The sequence below is a fragment of the Stegodyphus dumicola genome, chromosome 9, assembly GCF_044657685.1.
Source record: "Stegodyphus dumicola isolate Sdum_Otavi_A_Nest chromosome 9, ASM4465768v1".
Classification (NCBI taxonomy): Eukaryota; Metazoa; Arthropoda; class Arachnida; order Araneae; family Eresidae; genus Stegodyphus; species Stegodyphus dumicola.
This window is the reverse complement of record NC_140776.1, coordinates 137571025-137589888: the sequence shown is the minus strand read 5'-3', so window position 1 is coordinate 137589888 and position 18864 is coordinate 137571025. Positions and strand designations below refer to the sequence as shown.

Genomic DNA, 18864 nt, shown 5'->3' with positions numbered 1-18864 from the left:
CAGACGACAATTCACTCCTTTGTTCTGCTCTAAAAATCAAAAGTTTAGATATTCATGAAATAAAACTGAAACCATAATTATCAAGTTATATGATGTACAACAAATATATCTTAACTAATTAACAAAAAATTCTGAATCGCTGTTAATGTAATAATTTTTACAAGAGAACATTTTGTGATGTTTTGTATAATAATTCTATATTAAGAATGAATTCTGAAAGGAGGGGGAAAATAACTGTTAATTGAAATCACTGATATTTTCTTACAGTGGTATTTTTGATTTTTGCTAAATCAGATTTAATTATTAGTTGATAAATGTGACACTAATTTAATAATTTTTCTTCTTGCCCCCAGTGATGTGAAGATTCAACCATACGAAAACTATCTGCAGTGAAACTGACCTAAGCAACTGGTAATGCAGAAAATTCCATTGATGAAATAATATCAAGGTATAGGTTTGCCATATCTAATATAGAAAAGCGCCGGAAGCATTTCAGTATTGCCCATCCTCTTTGCCAAGCTCAGTATAAAACATAAACAAATTTGCATGATTTAATCTCAAATATTCATATAGGCATAAAAGTAAATAATTTAAACATTGAAATGATGTTTACTTTACATTTTGGTTCTAAAATATTTTCATAAATACACTGCAGTAAATTATAAAATTTGAAGAAGCAAAAGAAAAAAAAAAAAATATTTTCAAGGAATAGTTTTATTCTATGACAGACATGTTGAAATTGGAATGGGCCAAGTATCCAAGGAAAATCTCAATGTCTAGCAGTTAACTCAACAGAAAATGATAGTCAATACTTGCATACAGAAAAATTCTCAGTGGTGACTGACATATACGCCCATCAGAAAAATGCCTAAATTGATGGATCAGAAATCAGCCAGAAGATATAGTACTTGAAGTCTACAAAATTGTATTTTTATGTAAATACTTAAATTCCACTGGTTTTTAAATTAAGTCAAATTTACGAATAACTATAAAAATTATCTTTGAGAAGTCTAGTTTAAATTATGTATTCAAAACAAATATAAATGTAATGATATTCAACAAAGATGCTTTAGCAATACATTTTATTTCATGTACACAAATATATCACAGCTATAACAAAACATCAAATGAACATGTTATTTCACACACATGGGGGAAAAAAAAAAAAAAACTACTTGTAACCTCATAACTGATGAAAAAATTTGAAACTAAAATAAATAGAAAAAGCAAAATATTTTAATCTATTTTTATATTACAGTTTAACTTCTTTGGAGAAGCTTTAACAAAATACCAAACTTTTTCTCAGATCATTTTCCAGTTTCTGAAAACTTTAAAGCAGAGAATAAATTAGAGACACAAACAGGCAAATAATTGACAGTCAAAGAATAAAATCCGCACAACAATACAGCCAAAATAATTTTTGTAAATGATGATTGAATATTTCAGACTCGTTTAAATAAATGCAAGAACACTGTACATTATAATGTTAGCATTTGAATATTTCATACTCATTTAAATAAATGCAAGAACACTGTACATTATAATGTTAGCATTCATTTAAAAAAACATACACTTTGAAATTGACTTCCCGTGCGTTTAACAGCTTGTAAGCATTCATATAAATTTAAACATGAATCAAAAAGCTACAAATTAAAAAACTATGAAAATGTATCAGTATCAATAATACTATGTAAATAATATAATTTCGTGTTATATAAAATATCAAAAACAGCCTAAATAATACTGATTTTCATAATTTGATTTCAATATTAAGAAATTTATATAGAAATTTATTTCAAAAGTTTGTTCACATATTTTAGACCTTTTTGAGCATAATTTCATATATATACAGAAGTACTTTACTGTTTCTAAAAACATGCCTGACACATGATGGGTAAAACTGATATATTACCTTGAATTTTATGAAAACAATTTAGAAACATGTTCAGATATGGTCTATGTAAATTATACTTTAAAACTAATATTTATAAATTCAGTTCAATTCTCATGACAAGTAAATATTTTGATATACAGCCATCTCACTGAATGATCATTCATTTTTCAATTTCAAATTTATATTCATAAAAAGCCTTTCCAAATATTTATTACTAATATACATACAGATATATCTAAGATAGGTGTGTAAATAAACACTTAATTATCTCTGCCATTATCAAAATAATTTTTAGTATATTCCTTCAATGTACACTAAAAGTGATTCAGGAATCTACAATAATCAAGAAATTAGTCCTATCCCACTTCCAATGAATTTTTTTATTTATATATTCATTTATTTGATGACTTATAATTATTTCAGCATTAGAAAAACTATTTGACTAAAACAATAGATTGCTTGGTTATGTAGACCCTAATGCTCTTAACACCTTTTATTTATAACATCAAGTACATATATTGATGTTATTTTTTGAGTAACCATTTTATATCCTGGTGACAACTAAATTTTTTCAAAGTTTTTAGAAGCTTTTTAATTCAATTCATGAATTTTGATGTCAAGAACTTCTTATACTGATATCATGAATCAAGAAATAACTGCACACTTGAAATAACAGTCTGACTATACAGAATTATTGAAGATTGGCAAAATATCTGCCATCTTCTTTAAACTTTTTAAGTCCAAGCCAAGTAGATAATCATGCTACTCGCTCGACAATATACAGTTGGTCATAATTTGTTTTTGCTTCAAAATTAAAATAAAAATAACAATTATCAATTAATGTATTACATAATATACGTAATTTTCCAGGAATTATATTGAAACCCAATTGTAAACTTTGAGATACATGGAATGGTCAATTTCAATTTAATAAATATATAATAAGTATTATTTTATATTACATATACATTTAGAGGTAAAACTTTGTATAATAAATCTAAATTTCCAATCTTTTTCCTTAAATGCAAAAATACTTCACTATCACATTTTTAATGCACAAATGTGAAATGAAACAATATATAAAATTATATATCTATACATATATTATATATATATATATATATATATACCCGTGACATATACATTTTAATGAATTTATTATTAACAGAGTATATTATTCCTATGTCATCACATTTATTATACATAGATTAACTAATGGAAAAAAAATCTTTACAAAAGTGCATAAAAAATCAATACACCTTTATTTATAATCAGTATCTTTCAAGAGTATTTATGCTGAGAACAAATAAAAATTTTGTAAAATGCTTCATGCTACATTTATGAGCAATGGTGTTCTCATATATCATGTTTCGGAAGCAGACAAATAATCTTATCCCACAATGCTTACCATTTCTTTATGAACAAATAATTTTTAAGAGCTTTAAAAAAACAAGATATGTTCTAAAACATAGTAAAAATCTATAACACTTTTCCCACAAAGGTATGATAAATTTATTTTTGGAAAATGCTGCTCTTCATAGCTGAATGAGAAGAAAAATCAGTGAAAAAAAAATGTAAATAATATTAAATATTTAAAATTTTGTGCTCATATATAAAAATAAAATTATAACAGTTCCAACAAAGTACTGTTTTAATTTAAAGTACCACTAAGTTGTACTTTAAATTATATCAAAACAAATATTAGTCAAACTTCATATACGATAACAATTTTAGGTTGTTATCTAACTAGCTTTAAGAAAGGTAATATTACATAATACTATACTAAACCTTATATTTTCATTATAAAAATTTGTAAATATTTGGTTACCTGATAAGTGTATAAAGAATAACTAAAACAACTATTATAAATAAAATATATAATAAGAAAATTCAACAGATGTAAAATAAATTATTATTTGTTGAAATTCCTTTCTAATAGAAATCAAATTTCTCTTTTTAGAACCATTATAAAGTACCTAAAAATGATCGATTACATATATCACAAAATATTTATAATTAAAAAGATCAATGATTGTGGAATACAATAACAAGCTTTTATTATTAAACTTTGGAATGTTACTATTTTATGAAAGATTTGCTAAAGTAAAATTCAATTGTATTACTGAAAGCATTAAAATGGTATTTAATCAATACCATTACAAATGCATTGAAAGAAATAAAACACTTGCATTCTGAATTTAAAAAAAGTAAACTACTGACTTAAACATAATTTCTACCACAAGATATCACAATTCTTCCATATTCAGATATGTTTTTAATTTCAATGACAATATCACATTTATTTATAGAATTTTTCCCTTCCATACATTTCATAAATTTAATAGTTTTAAACTATTATTTTTACAACAAAATCTAACAATAACCAGATGTACATGATAAAACACACAAGACCTTACACTTAACAGCAGAGAAAATCATAAGATAATGCAAATAAGCTGAATTTAAATATATGTATATACACACACACAAAAGAAAATAAAAATAAGATCACATCATATGATGTATAACTGCATTGTATATAGCATAAGTAAAGATTACATTACATATTATATTTAGAAAAATTCAACAGTTTTTTTATTTGGTTTCAAACCATACAGACTACTGAAACAGAATGAATAATTTGAAAAGATTGTCAGTATAATACATTAAATCCCAAATGCATTATGAAAAATTATATAAAAATACATAATGGATTTTAATTAAATAAAAACTATTCTGTATGGCTGGTTTTTATACTTTCTAGTGGGCAGGAACATAAAAAAATATATACAAACTGAAAAGAAACTAAATCAAATTATTACTGTAATTATCATGTAATGTAATTAATTATAACCATAAATATACTCAATGGAAACTTTCTGAAGTTTTTTTCTAAGACTTTTATTATCACATATTCGATTCAACCAGCCCTATTTCAGTTTTCAGGGAAAATTATTTTTTAAACATTATGCAATGCAATTCTGAAGAAAAGTTTTTTTATAATGGAAATTTAGATATTACATTAAATGTATTTCCATTGAAAATGCTAAAATTTGCCATCCAGTTCTTCAAATTATAGTTTACAATTCTTTAAAATAATAATGTTGCTTTGTTAAATTTTATTAGTTCATAATATCAATCAATGTTTATGAAGTTTTTTTATATCCACATTTCCATCTCTTACTCTCTTCCTGTCCTTAATTTTTAACAAGATATAAAAAAGACATATATTATTCACTTACTATACAATATTAAATATAACATTTGCTTTTAATTTTTTAATATTTATTTTCCATGTAAGCATATCTTTTTATCAATTTCCTCATAACAGCTACATCTTCTCACTCCCTTATTAAAATTCAACAAACTATCTGGTTGGAGGGAAAGTTCTGTCCTATTTTAAATAGGCAGGTGATTTTTCTTGTAAATAAAAAAAACATCTGGCTAGTGAGTCAATCGGATTTTTGTTTTTTTGTTTTTTTTTAGCTGCTGTATAATATAAAAGGTGCCCTTTTTTACCCTTCATCATTTACTTGTAATATTTAAAGGGAAAAACATGTCAAAAGTGGATTCTTTACGAGAATATTAAAAGAAAAAAATCTTACTGCAAACCAGGAACGTCATCAGCAACAGTTCCAAAACCAAGTATCAATCAATGAAAAGTACTGCTTTGTTTGTGGTGGGACAGGAAAGGTCCATTGTATTACGAGTTGCTGAAACAGGGAAAAAACATCAACGCGGGTCTGTACTGCAATCAGCTGGATAAATTGAATGCAGCTATCAAAGAAAAAAGGCCAGCATTAGCGTCCAGAAAAGGAATAGTGTTCCATCACGATAATGCTCGCCCGCATACTGCAGTGGTGACACTACAAAAACTGAATGCGTTAGGATGGGAAATCCTTAGTCACCCCCCGTATTCACCTGACATTGCACCCTCTGATTATTACCTGTTCAGATCTCTGCAAAATTATCTAACGGGAAAAAAATTTAAGTCTTTTGAAAGTGTTTCTAAGGCAGTTGCTGACTATTTTAACTCCATGGATGAGAACGTCTACAAAACAGGAATTTACAGGTTACCTGGAAGATGGCAACAGGTTGTAACAAATAACGGAGCATATATAATTGATTAATATTAAACACATATTTTTATAAATTAATTCAAATATTTTCTTTAAAATACGACAGAACTTTCCCTCCAACCCAATAGATTAAAACATCTAAAACTAAATTAAAATCATTCACATTAGAACTGCAACAGTAAGATGCCTAATATCGCATACAATTTTCTTATTTTTAACCTGAAACTATATTGTGATATTAAGTAAAATCATAAATACATTTTCATTAATAAAAAATGATTTTTTGAAAAGCTATTGCAATTTTTCTCAGTGCTTTACTCCAGTGAGTTTCCAAAGTTCCCATGATTTGGCTATAAATACAAGCACATTTATGAATATAAATGGTTAATGCATATGAAGATCATACATTACTGAAGAAATTTTCTGTTTTTATAATCATTTGAAATTCACAATCATTCACAATGTTACCACTAAATGAAATCTCAGGATACATACATGTCAGACATTGCTCACAAGGTTATACTACCCATTTAACTTTCGGGGGGGGGGCAGAAGAGCAAAGTAGCCAAGTTAACTGAAATTTTATTTACTATTAGCTAAATATTTATCAAAAATAAAGTAATAATAAACCCACTTTTAAAAATGAGTATTCTGAAATTAAAAAAAATAAACCTCACAATAAAGGAAGAAAATATATACCTTAAACACAGCTAAATATATTTGCTTATCAAATAATGTGCAACAAAGAACATATAATTCTACAAATTTTAAATAAATAAATTTAAGAAATTAAAAAATATTTCATATTAAACTGAACATATATATCCCATGTGATTTGAGAAGCTGGGAAATATATTTTCTATAATTAACTAAAGGGCAAATTAGCATTAAATCTTAAAAATAGGCACACTATCAACATTTATGCATGTCACGTTTTTAGGCTTATGGTTATATATAAATATATAATGGAGAAGCATACATTTATTATTACACAGCAACACATTCATGACAATCTAAAGAAATGCAGAAATTCTTCAAGAGAAATCTTGTAAATGCAGACTTTAAACAAACTGTAAATTACATGACACCCACTCCTCAACTGATACAATTAAATTTCAAAATATATTAAGTAAAATGAAACTTAAAAAAAATTCAAAATATATTAAGTAAGGGGGGATTTATAAATATACAAAAATTAAACCACCCTTAAAAATATTTTGTTATACAAGCAACAATGCTATTCTTTTAGTCATTTATCATAGTTATACATACTGAAAACATAATTACATTTGGCATTGGAAGATAATGTCATGTAATTTAAACTTTAATAAACAGCTCTGTCTTATAAATGATCTACCAAACAAAGTATATAACAGCAAGTTGATAGCAAAGCAATGGTATTTATGTGAAAATTTAAATTTTCTTGTAAAAACTAAAATCATCGCAGAGGGAGGGAACCAAACTATTCTTACCTGTTCATGTAATAAATGTTTCAGATTTTTAAAGGCTAAATTTTAATTCAAAACGTGGCTCTTCTGAATATTATCCAATAGTACATGATTTCTGAAGATATTCAAAAGAATCTTAATTATAACTAAGTTCATTCCATATGCAATTATGAGTACATTATGATTAGTTAATTAGCATGTAAATTAGTAGTTAATGTAATCAGTAGTAATTGTACTAGTTTATAATTATACATAAATGCTTTCAATTCAATAAAAATTTCAGATCTCTATCATCCATATCACTAAATTAAAAAAAAAAAAAAAGAGCTTTCAGATTTTATATTATTGCCAAAGGGGCCTTTTTTAAACATTTTGTGCGTTACCTTTATTTATTAAATATCATGCTCGTTGCACTTAAACCACAAAATTCAATTCAACAGCAGTATCACAGAATGTTTAAAAAGGGCATATCTTTAGAATTTCTGATACACAGTCTCGCGCATTGGAGATAAAAGTGTTTTATTTTTCGTACAGTGTTGCCATTGCTCGCTTGGAAATCATTGAGCTTCTTAAGCAAAATTCATTAAAATTTTGCAAGATATGAAATAGATAATAAAACAAATTAAAAATCTGAGCCCCCAAATGCCCATATTTGAGTGGAGGACTACGTTATTCAAAATTTGATGTCTCTAGGTGCTGTTGTTTTTTCACAATGTGAGAAAAATGCATGCATTCATGTAGATTTTTCATTATTTAATTTTTTCAAATATAATACAGGGCTCTAATATTTGGTGGCAACAATTTGAACAGTGAAACGATGTTTTATAGTGAACAATGCAAAATGCCAAAATGAGATTAATAGCCTTTCTGGGCAAACTGCCCGTTTGGGCTTAAAAATAAAATAAAACAAAATAAAATTAATCTTAACTAAAATTCACAACAAATAAGGATTGTATAAAATGAGGGATAGGTGCATTTTGTTATAACAGGATGACAAAAACTATCTCATTTAGTTTAGATTTTCTACTGCTACAATACTGAATACATCAATTCTAAACACAATAGTTAGAAATCAGAACAGATACAGAGTTAAATAACAAAATCATCTTATCGCACAGCCTGCAGGAAAATTATATTGAGCAAAATTTAATCAGCACCAGGTCTTACTCTCTGATAACCACCAGAATGAGGAATGCACCATTCATCTTCTGAGTCCTCTTCCTCCTCTTCCTCATCATCAAACAGAGGATTCTTTTTCATTCCTTCATCATTCAGTAGTTTCTTGTTTTCTGTTTGTTTATCACTATAACCAATAGAATTTTGAGGATTATTGTGATTAGCTGTAGGTGATTTTAACTTAATATTACTCCCACTTCTATCAAAAATACCAGAAGATAAAAAACTGGTTTTTCCAGCATTACTTTGAGGTACAACTTGTTTTTTTGATGCTACAGCACTGAAAGAAAAAAAAAAAAAATCTTTGAATCATCAATTTAAATGTAGATTAGATGTAGAAATTGTGAAATTTAAAATATGAAAACTTGTTTCTCAAACAATGAAGCATTTATGGTCTGAAAAGAATAAAACTCCTAAAAAAACTCTCAAATTTTTCTTTGCCTTTTTTTCTTAATGAAAGCTTGTTAAAGAGTTATCTTTCATGTGTTAATATTTTCTCTTTGATTTTATACAGATAAATAATTTCTTGTTCGGTTACAAAGTTTCATTGTTCAAGTCTTGTAACTGTCAAGTTAAGAATTCTCATAAAGTAATCAACTGAATCTTTTTATTCTCAACAACCTTTTTCTCACTTCTTTCACAAATGGTGATGATATTTTCTGGATTTAAGACCACACTACATGTTTTGCTGTTCTTGCTGCCCAGACAGGAAAGTAGTTAGTTGCTCTGACTGCCATACCGAAGGGCCTGAGCTCAAATCCCGGAAAAAGCATGGATGTAATTTGTCCGTCCCCTCATAGGATGCAATGATGGCCCATCTATTGGGTGTCTCCATAATAAAGTGACCACTGCTTCCAGCCTTTAGTAGTGGTCAACGTCTATTAAAAGTTAGGGCCTGCCACTGGGGGCGGGGTTGTTTTGCTGTTGGTTAACTGATTGATGACTGAGACATTATTCTCTGCTATGACAGTACTACAAACAGGACATGCCAGGTTCAAGTCCAAATTAACACTGGTCTTTAAAATTCAGTTATTGTGTACAGCATTACAAAATATAATATTGGGTTTTAATGAAAGTTTCCTACCACTGCGAATATCGTGTGCACAAACAGTTCACATTAGCGTGTGTAATCATATTTTGTCAAACGATTTTGAGCATTTGAAAGAAAGAGACTTGCTTTAGAACACTGTATTGTGAAATTTGTAAAAAATATTGTTATTATTAAGTACAAGATGTCTGAAATGGAACTATCACGCTACCAGATTAGAACCATTATTACTGTATTTATGCGAATCTAATGCGCCATCGAATCTAATGCGCATCCCCATTTTAAAACTTTAAATAATAAAACAATTTTTTGTCGGCAAATGTAATGCGCATCAATGGTATGAGGAATTTATTGAATCTTATTTTATACAACAATGGATTTGTATTTAACTATCAATCAATGGTATGATAATTTTATTTAAATTTAGATACCATATTTTATACAACAATAGATTTATACATAAAGTAGCAGAACATAGAATTAACCTATTGGTGGGCTATTGTTATGTGAAACAATCATTGTTAATTACCACTACTGTATATACAGTACATATCGTAAAGTATGAACATGAAATAAATCGTAACATTTCTATCTAGCTAACAGTTTCTGCAATCAGTGATTAATAGTAAACGTCTTTATTCACTATTTTGATGATAACTTCCTTAGTCCCCTTCTACGTAATGGTGTAGTTAGGAGGCATATCAAACCAAATTGGCGTCTCGTCAGCATTGCCAATTTGCCCCATTGAAAAATTCTTTTCCTTCCGAAGTGTGATGACATACAGCTAAAATGTTAGTAGTTTTCCCTCAAAATCTGCAGGAAGCTTTTGGCATATTGTTGTACGGCGTCTTAGAGATAAACCCATCCACTTCATCAACCGATCCACACATCCACGGCTAGCTTTAAACTCTGGTTTCGGTATTCCAAGAACTTCAGCCTCCTCTTTTGCTTTATTTCTTATAGTGTCACTAGTCACAGGTTGTCCATTCTTCCTCCTTTCACGTACAAATTCCAAAACTTTTTCTTTAATTTTAGGGTGTCTTCCTTTGCGAGGGCCAGTGAATTTCTTTCTACTAGTTTTAGTTGCAAACAGTGCCAATTTCTGTTGCCGCCACAAGCGAACATTGCTCTCAGCTACGTTTAACTCTCTCCCAGCCTTTCTATTGCCATTTCTTTCAGGATAAAGAATTACTTTACGTTTGAAAGTAGCGTCATATGACATTCTTCTCTGCTTGCCCTCCATTTCGTGACTACGTACGAATCCTCTATGCAATAATCCTCAGTTTGTATCCTCTATGCAATAATGTGTCAACCATAAATGTAACGGTAAATGTAGTCGAGAAATACAGTAATCCATTGTTACGATTTAAATTTGGTTGACGTCATCGGCGAACTGCTGACGTCATCGGCGAACTTTGCACTCGAATCTAATGCGCACCCCAATTTTGAGTACTACATTTGGCCAAAAACGATGTGCATTAGATTCGCGTAAATACGGTATTTACTTTCAGTTCTGTTGCAAAAAGTCAGCTATAGAATGTCACCAAATCATGTGCACAGCTGTAGGAACTAATGTATGATATGACACTGTGTAGGTTTGGTGCCAAAAACCAGGAATAGTCATTTAAGAAGCAGAGTGATCTGGCTGGCCTACTGATGTTAAAAAGGCACACATGCGAGAATTTGTGGAAGAAGATCATCATAATCATTCAAGAGTCAAAAATGAAAATGTGATCCACTAGCCAGTGGATCACACTTTCATTTTTGTGGATCACTTCACACTAATTAGCTATTCAAAACTGAAACAACATGCAGAATGTTTCAAATGGGAGACTTAAAAAATATTGTTTTATGGGAGGTCCAGATAATACATCATTCTGGCTAATGAATGTCTGAATTTTGGACTTGATAGTATATAATTTTTTTTTTTCCACCAAGTTCTGCTTCAGACATAGACAACAGTACATATTTATTTCCCATTATGTGACCTTGGAACACTTTAGAGAATACAACATTACATTCTGCTTTGCATAGGAAACATATAGTTACAGAAGTAAATCATGGATGTAAAAAACCATCTACAAAATATAATAATGAATGTAAATTAACAACTAAAACAAACAATGAAGAATGTCAATCTCAAGGGTAAGAAATGTTACATACATTTTGGGGGTGGTTAACGTTAGCTGGAATAAAATGAAAAGAGTGGAAATTCTATAAGTAACACTCACATAAATAAATAAATTTCTCTGCCGGTTTCTTGCTGAGGATCATCAATTAATTTGTCACTTTTATTTATAAACCTAAATATTAATAAAAGAGAAGAAAACCTCATTCTTTATAATATTCTTGGCAAAAGGAAGGCACTAAGTTAGCTAATCGTACAATTCCTCACTCTGTAACTAAAGACAGCTGTACAAAACTTGGATATGGAGAATGGCAACTCAAAAGTGCTCAGCAAAATAATACCCAAAGATCCATTCACAAATGACAAGGAACAAAACAGGTTTAAAAGAAAGCTAAAATTAAAAAAATTCAAAAACAATTAAAATTAAGTGCAGGCATTCTGACTCAAAGTAGAAAATGTTTCTCAATGACAATGGATTTTCTGTGCACATTTTGATCATCATTATCCATACCATACATGCCTTATTACGTTTCTTAGCACATTTTTCCTACAGTTAAAAAACTCAACACATCGAGGAAGGAAAGACAATTTGAATCCCTTCCATGACATTCAAGTAATAATGGCAAAATATATAAACAGCATTCCAGAAAGCGACTTCTTCAAGACATACAAAACATTTGAAACTTGTGCTATGTCTTGAAAGAAAAAGGAGTTATACTGAAAAATTAAACAAACTTAGTTTTGAAAATTTTTAATGCTTTCTTTTCTTCAGAGTTTTCTGGACATAGGTGTATTTTATGAATAGCCTACTGTCATTTGCACTATAGCCATATTACTTATGCATATTAGCTTTACAACTACTTTTACAGAAGGTGTATAGAAATTGTTAATTTAAAGGATGAAAAAAAACTTGAAAGTAAATAATGAGTACAATTTTTACAGAAACAACTTATTTAAATTTTTACAGAAACAACTTATTTAAAGGAAAAAGTGAAGTAAGTCCCATGTAAATAAGAATTTCAATAACTTATACAACTTAGGACCAAGGGTTATGCAGATTTATAGATCATCTTTCTACATTTTCCCTTTTTAAATTTTATATTAAATCCAGCACATAAATAAATAACTAAAATGCACTTTTACCTTAATTATCTTACGAAGATTTATTGAATATAAAACTAATATATTTTTATTATACTTACATACAAAGAAAATGTCTAAGCAAGGAAAAACCACACTACCAACAAAATGTTTCTGAGGAAATAAAGAACTCTTAGAAATTACTTTCGAATTAAAATTTTTGCTTATGAAAAAAGAATAAATAAATATGCTGCTTACAAAACTCCGAACAATAAGTATTTCCCTAAACAGAATTTTATTCTCCCACTATACTTCATGCATGCGCAATTGAATTAATAACATTATAAAGAAAGCTAATGCTGAAATTTTGGATTTATTAAAAGAAATCTCTATTCTTTAGCCTCTTTCTCTTTACAGTGGTTGATATTTTTAATACCAGAAAAATCTTTACAAATGCCTTTTTCAAGAATCAATCCCTATTCACTGATTAGGATATTATAGGATTGTTACTAGTGGAACTCATTATAGTGAACAATTATCCCCAGAACAAATTTACAATGCTGATGAAACTGGTCTTTTCTGGTAATATGTACTGCAAAATACCTAGGCAACCTCTATAGCAGCGGTTCTCAACCAGTGGTACGCAAAGAAAGTATTTTTAACTATTAAATTAAAAAAAACTCATAAAAAAAAGAACAATTGATAGAAATTTCCTATGATCGAACTCTAAATGAAGATTGCGAAAATGACACACTTGTTAACTTTTGGCTGAACAGAAAAAAAGAATTTAAAGGCATTTCAAATAAAGCTATCAAATTTGTATTGCCTTTTTGCACAACCTGTTTGTGTGAGCAATGATTTTTTCCATGTTAAATATGAAATATAAATGCAAACCAAAATTAAAAGTGGGTCCTAATTTACAGTTAAAGCTGAATGAAATAAGACCAGACATAAAGAAATTGAACTCACTTTAACAGGCTCAAATTTCACACTAAATTTTAGAATTAAAGTATTGTAACTGAAATTTTGGTAATTAAAACAATAATCAATTTTTAATCTAACAGTTTTTTTAAATGTACATATTTAATACAAAGAACCAATAGGTAGTGCAAATAGCAATATATATATATTTGTTTTTAATATTTCTATTGAGAAATTGGAAAGTAATCATTGTAAAATATAGTGGTGGTACTAGTGTTTTTCAGTTTTTGTTTCAATGGTACGAGATTGTCAAAAGGTTGAGAACCGCTGCTCTATAGAAAAGGCTCCAACTAGTGTCAAAAATTCCAAAGCGAGACAAACAATTTTAGCGTACGCAAATGCTGCAGGAACACACAAGTGCAAACTTTTCATAATAGGAAAACATGCACAACCTCAATCATTTAAAGGTGTAACAATTTTATGTTACATTCGTGCAAATAAAAGAGCATGGATGATACAAGCGTTAATGAATTATTGGTTAGAAAATCATTTTATACCCAAGGCTCGGCAACATTTGAATTTGGGTGGTTTACCTGATGACTCAAAAATAGACCTGACTGTAGACAACTGTTCGGCTCATACTTTACTTGAATTTTTAATGAAAGATAATGTATCCGTATTATTCTTCCCTCCAAATTGTACGTCTGCCATTCAGCCTATGGATATCAGAATAGTGCGTGCGCTGAATTGCAAATATAAAGTAGCATTTTTAAAATCCATGTTTAATTTCTTGAAGAATAGCAAGACTATTCAAGAATTTTTGAAATATTTTAGCATAAAATCTGCTGTGTGAAGCATTGCAAGATTGTGGGAAGATGTGTCTCCAGATACATTAAATAATACTTGGCATAATTTATGGCCAGCTACCATATTTCATGGTGAGGACAATGAAGATGATAGTCGCGAATTTGAAGGTTTTCGTATATCACAAACTAAAGGTGAAATTTTCCAGTTAATGGATTTTGTAAAGAAATGTGGAGAAGCGGTAAATGAAGATGATATAACAGAAGTTTTTTATTGTGATGACAATGCCCCATTCATCAATCAATTAAATAGTATGGTTCTAGATCCAGAAAATACCACTACTGATAGTGAAGAATGTGACAGAGAGGTTATTGAAAACAAAAAAATTTCGATTGACAAGTTAGTTTGTATTCTAGACACAGCAATTACAGGACTTGAACAGTGGAACTTTGTTATTGAACACGAAATTACGTCTGTTTATAGAATTAAACAGAAAGTATTAGCACAAAAAACGAAGCAACTTAAACAACTTACACTGAAAGAAATGTTAAATAAAGTAAATAAATAAATATTAAGCTTTTCTTTTTGGTAAATTTTGATACCTTTTAGATCATAATTGCTCTTTATTTCATAAATTACGATTTTATATTTTTAATTGCCTAATTTCTGCATGCCATCTTACCAGATTTAAACTGAAGATCTAATATCCCGAACAATCCCAAATTGCCCAATCCGGATTTCAGACTTTGTACTGTATCATGTTTTTCGCACTTAAATCATAAAATTAATTTTAACAGCAATATCACAATATAATTTTAAAATGAACATATCTTTAGAATTTCTGATACAAAGTCTTGCAAGGTGGAGATAAAAATCTTCCCCCTCCCTCGTACGGTGTTGCCATAACTCGCTTTGAAATTATTAAGTTTGTTAATCAAAAATTTGTTAAAGAGTAACATGATAGAAATCAATAACAAAACAAACCCAAATTAGGGCTTCCAGATGGCCATATTCGGTGAAGGATTACGTTATTCAAAATTTGATGGCCCTAGGTACTGTTGCTTTATTACAGCGCAAGAAACATACATACATTTATGAAGATTCATTATTTAATTTCTTTAAATATAATACAAGCCCTAATATTTGGTGGCAACAGTTTGAAAAGTGAATCAATGCAAAATGTCAAAACGAAATTAATAGCCCTTCTGGGCTAACGCCCTTTGGGCTGGAAAAACAAATTAGGCTTCAAACTAGCTATATCTTGGAATCCTCATTGTGGCATTAAGGGAAATGAAAGAGGTGATTTCCTGGCAAAGGAAAGAATGACTATTCTAATAGTCGTTTTAGGCAAACTACCCCTTTGGCAGAAAAAAAAAAAAAAAAAAATCAGAAAAGAAAAGTGTAAAAATGAATGTTTAAGAGAAAACTGACACACATTTAAATATTCTGAAGCAATTACATGTGGAAAAAAAAACTCTTATGACTAATCATTAAAGAGACAAATGAAATAAATTTTTAAACAACTACTACAGTACTTTTGTATTTCCCAGGAAGTGTTTCAGAAATTGTGCTTTATTAGCATTTACTGTCTTCTTCATTTTTCAGAATAAAAATATTCTGAAGTCACCAAAATGGAAAGTAATGTCACTTTAATATATGTCAGGAGAAAATATCTGGCTGTAACAAGTTTTTCGCCAAAATTTTTTCTTAATAAAGTTACGGGGGGAATGAAAGCAGTACCTTTAGTGCAGGTAATAATCTCCTCCCAAATCTATGATTTTCTGCCAATGTTTTGTTATTTTTCAAAGCCTTCAGCACAGAAACTTGGTGGCCGTGAGTCCAAAAAACAAATCAACCTGATTTCAGATGTCCTGTGCAGAATGGAAAATAGCACCAGTAAGATGTAGCTGCAGGTGTGAAAAAGGTAAAAGTTCGAAGGAGCAATGTTGGGGCTATATTGTGGATGTGGGAAAAGTTCCCATTCGAGTCCATACAGAGTACAGGCGGTGAATGCAGACATATGCGGTCTTGCATTATCTTGACGAAACATTACCTTTTTACTCCAGAACTTAGTTCGATGTTTTTATGAGCATCAACAGGACATCAACTAGCCTCTCGCTGTACACATTACTCTCAAGGGTTTTACATTTTTCCAGATACTCTTTGTGGATAATATCACAACAATTCCACCAGATACAAAGCAAGATCTTTTTATTTGTGACATTACACTTTGCGAGGCTGCTGATGGGGCCCACTAGGCATAGACTAACCCAATTTTTAGCCTGTGTTGTCAATCTTCTTTTCATCACAAGTGATGATCCGGTCCAGTATTTTGTCCTTGCATTGATAGAGCAGATTAGTGCAGGCCCAGATGCATCTGTCCTTATCTGCTTGAGTCAGCTCATGTGGCACCCAGAGACTGAACTCATACGTTATGTATGTGTAATGTACAGCACGACTAAGGGACTTGACACTAATGTCTGATTTCTTCGCAAGCTCTCCAATTGTTGCATTTTGATTTTCTTTTACAAATTCTCAGAGGTGGAAATCATCAACATCAGTAGGCCGGCCAGAGCATTCTGCTTCCTGAATGTCATAATCCTTGTTTTTGAACTTTTGATACTAAAAGCCTTCACAGTGTCATATGATACAACATTAGTACCTAAAGTAGTACACATGATTTGGTGACATTTTGTAGCCTGATATTTTGCAACAGAACTGGAAGTAAATCATGATTCTAATGTGGTAGCATGATAGTTCCGTTTCAGATACCTTGTACTTAATGATTACGATATTTTTTACAAATTTCACACACAATTTGTTAAAGCAAGTCTCTTTCTTTCAAATGCCAAAAATCGTTTGACAAAATATGGTTAAACATGGCAATGTGAACTGTTTGCACAGACGATATGTGCAGTGGTGGGAAACGTTCCTTAAATCGCGATAAAAGCTTGTCTTTTAATGTTAATTCTTAAAGAGAATTTTAATATAATATATTATCATCGTTTTTATGATATCTATCAATATTATTGTTTGCAACAACAACAACAACAAAAAAAAAAAAAAAAAAAAAAAAAAAAAAAAGAGAGAGCAAACCTTTAAATAAGGAATTTTGTATGCGAACCGATTCTGAAATTGTCAAAATGTTAATAAGTTGCCAAATTTAGCACTATGTAAGAAAAGAACTGGTACCACAAAAAGGAAAAAAATTATTTTTGATTTAATATTTTATGAAGTAATATTTTGTTTCAAAACAAAGGAATTATTTCAAAATGTTTATGTTTCAATCAGGGCTGGGCTTCATGTGTAAACTCAAGTATTCACTGTTTATATTACAAAGTAGGAAAAAATTTAGACATTAACCCATCAAACATATAGAAGCAGAAAAGAATTAAGACATTAACCCATTAAACACTATGAATGCATCGCCAAAAAATACTTCTCCAAAATATTAATTCACACTTAAAATAGCAGTCGCAGAAAAACAGACAGAAATGTCTCATGAGTAAACATTTGCTGATTTTGATTGAAATCAAAGACTTTTAAAGAAGCAAAAATTGTGTTAAAAAAAAAAAAATCCAATGACTTGTAAGTACTTGATAGAAACCTTACTATAATTATTATGGAACTGCTGATAATTTAACAAGAAAGGCTATACCTTGCTTGTATGAGAGATAAAACAGAATACTAATGCAATTTTATTGTATAGCAAGTTAAATGAAACAAGCTATGCAGTTTATTTGAAGAAAAAGTGGACATTTAAAAGATAATAACTAAAATATTATGCTTTCCTTACCCAGTATTTTTGAACCAATCAGAACTAACATTTTCACTTTCAGGACTATGTGAACTGTCATGAAGTAAAGGTGTGTCACTTTTATCAGGATCAGAATTTCTAAAAGAAATTTATATCATTAATTTATAAAAACGTTGATAACAATACAGATAATGAACCACAGTTTATATATATAATTATTATTAGAAAAGGTATTTATATATTTATTATTATATAAGGTATTTATTTATATCCAAGGAAAAGAAATTTAATTAAAGCTATGAATTAGTATTCCAAATATTAAATTCAAAATCCAAAGTACTGAAAATGTAGCTATTGTTATTGACTGCAGATTAATTGACTTGTTAAGGGGAACAAACCAATCTACTATCAATTAACAATAACCAAATTAAGTGAGTGTGTTTCTTCTTTTTTCAAATAAGGATCAAATTAGTTAATTTTGTGAGAGTTAATTGACAAGTTAAGAACAATACTCAATTATTAGAAAGAT

General features: G+C 29.3%; 2 protein-coding genes across 3 annotated transcripts in view; one reads left to right on the top strand and one right to left on the bottom strand.

The window, feature by feature from the left end:
* Positions 1-1008, top strand: part of Tdh (L-threonine dehydrogenase) — a 38492-nt gene extending 37484 nt beyond the window's left edge. For both annotated transcript variants that reach the window (XM_035359669.2, XM_035359668.2), the window contains exon 9: positions 354-1008. The gene's annotated coding sequence lies outside the window, so the exon portion shown is untranslated. The remainder of the gene's footprint in view (positions 1-353) is intronic.
* A 55-nt stretch (positions 1009-1063) lies between these two features.
* The window catches only part of LOC118189128 (uncharacterized), a 39170-nt gene continuing 21369 nt past the window's right edge, over positions 1064-18864 (bottom strand). The window contains exons 3-4 of the mRNA XM_035359671.2: positions 18375-18473; positions 1064-8877 (exon numbers count right to left, since the gene is read on the bottom strand). Of these exons, the coding sequence (XP_035215562.1) occupies positions 8568-8877; positions 18375-18473 (409 nt within the window). The 3' untranslated portion in view covers positions 1064-8567. The remainder of the gene's footprint in view (positions 8878-18374; positions 18474-18864) is intronic.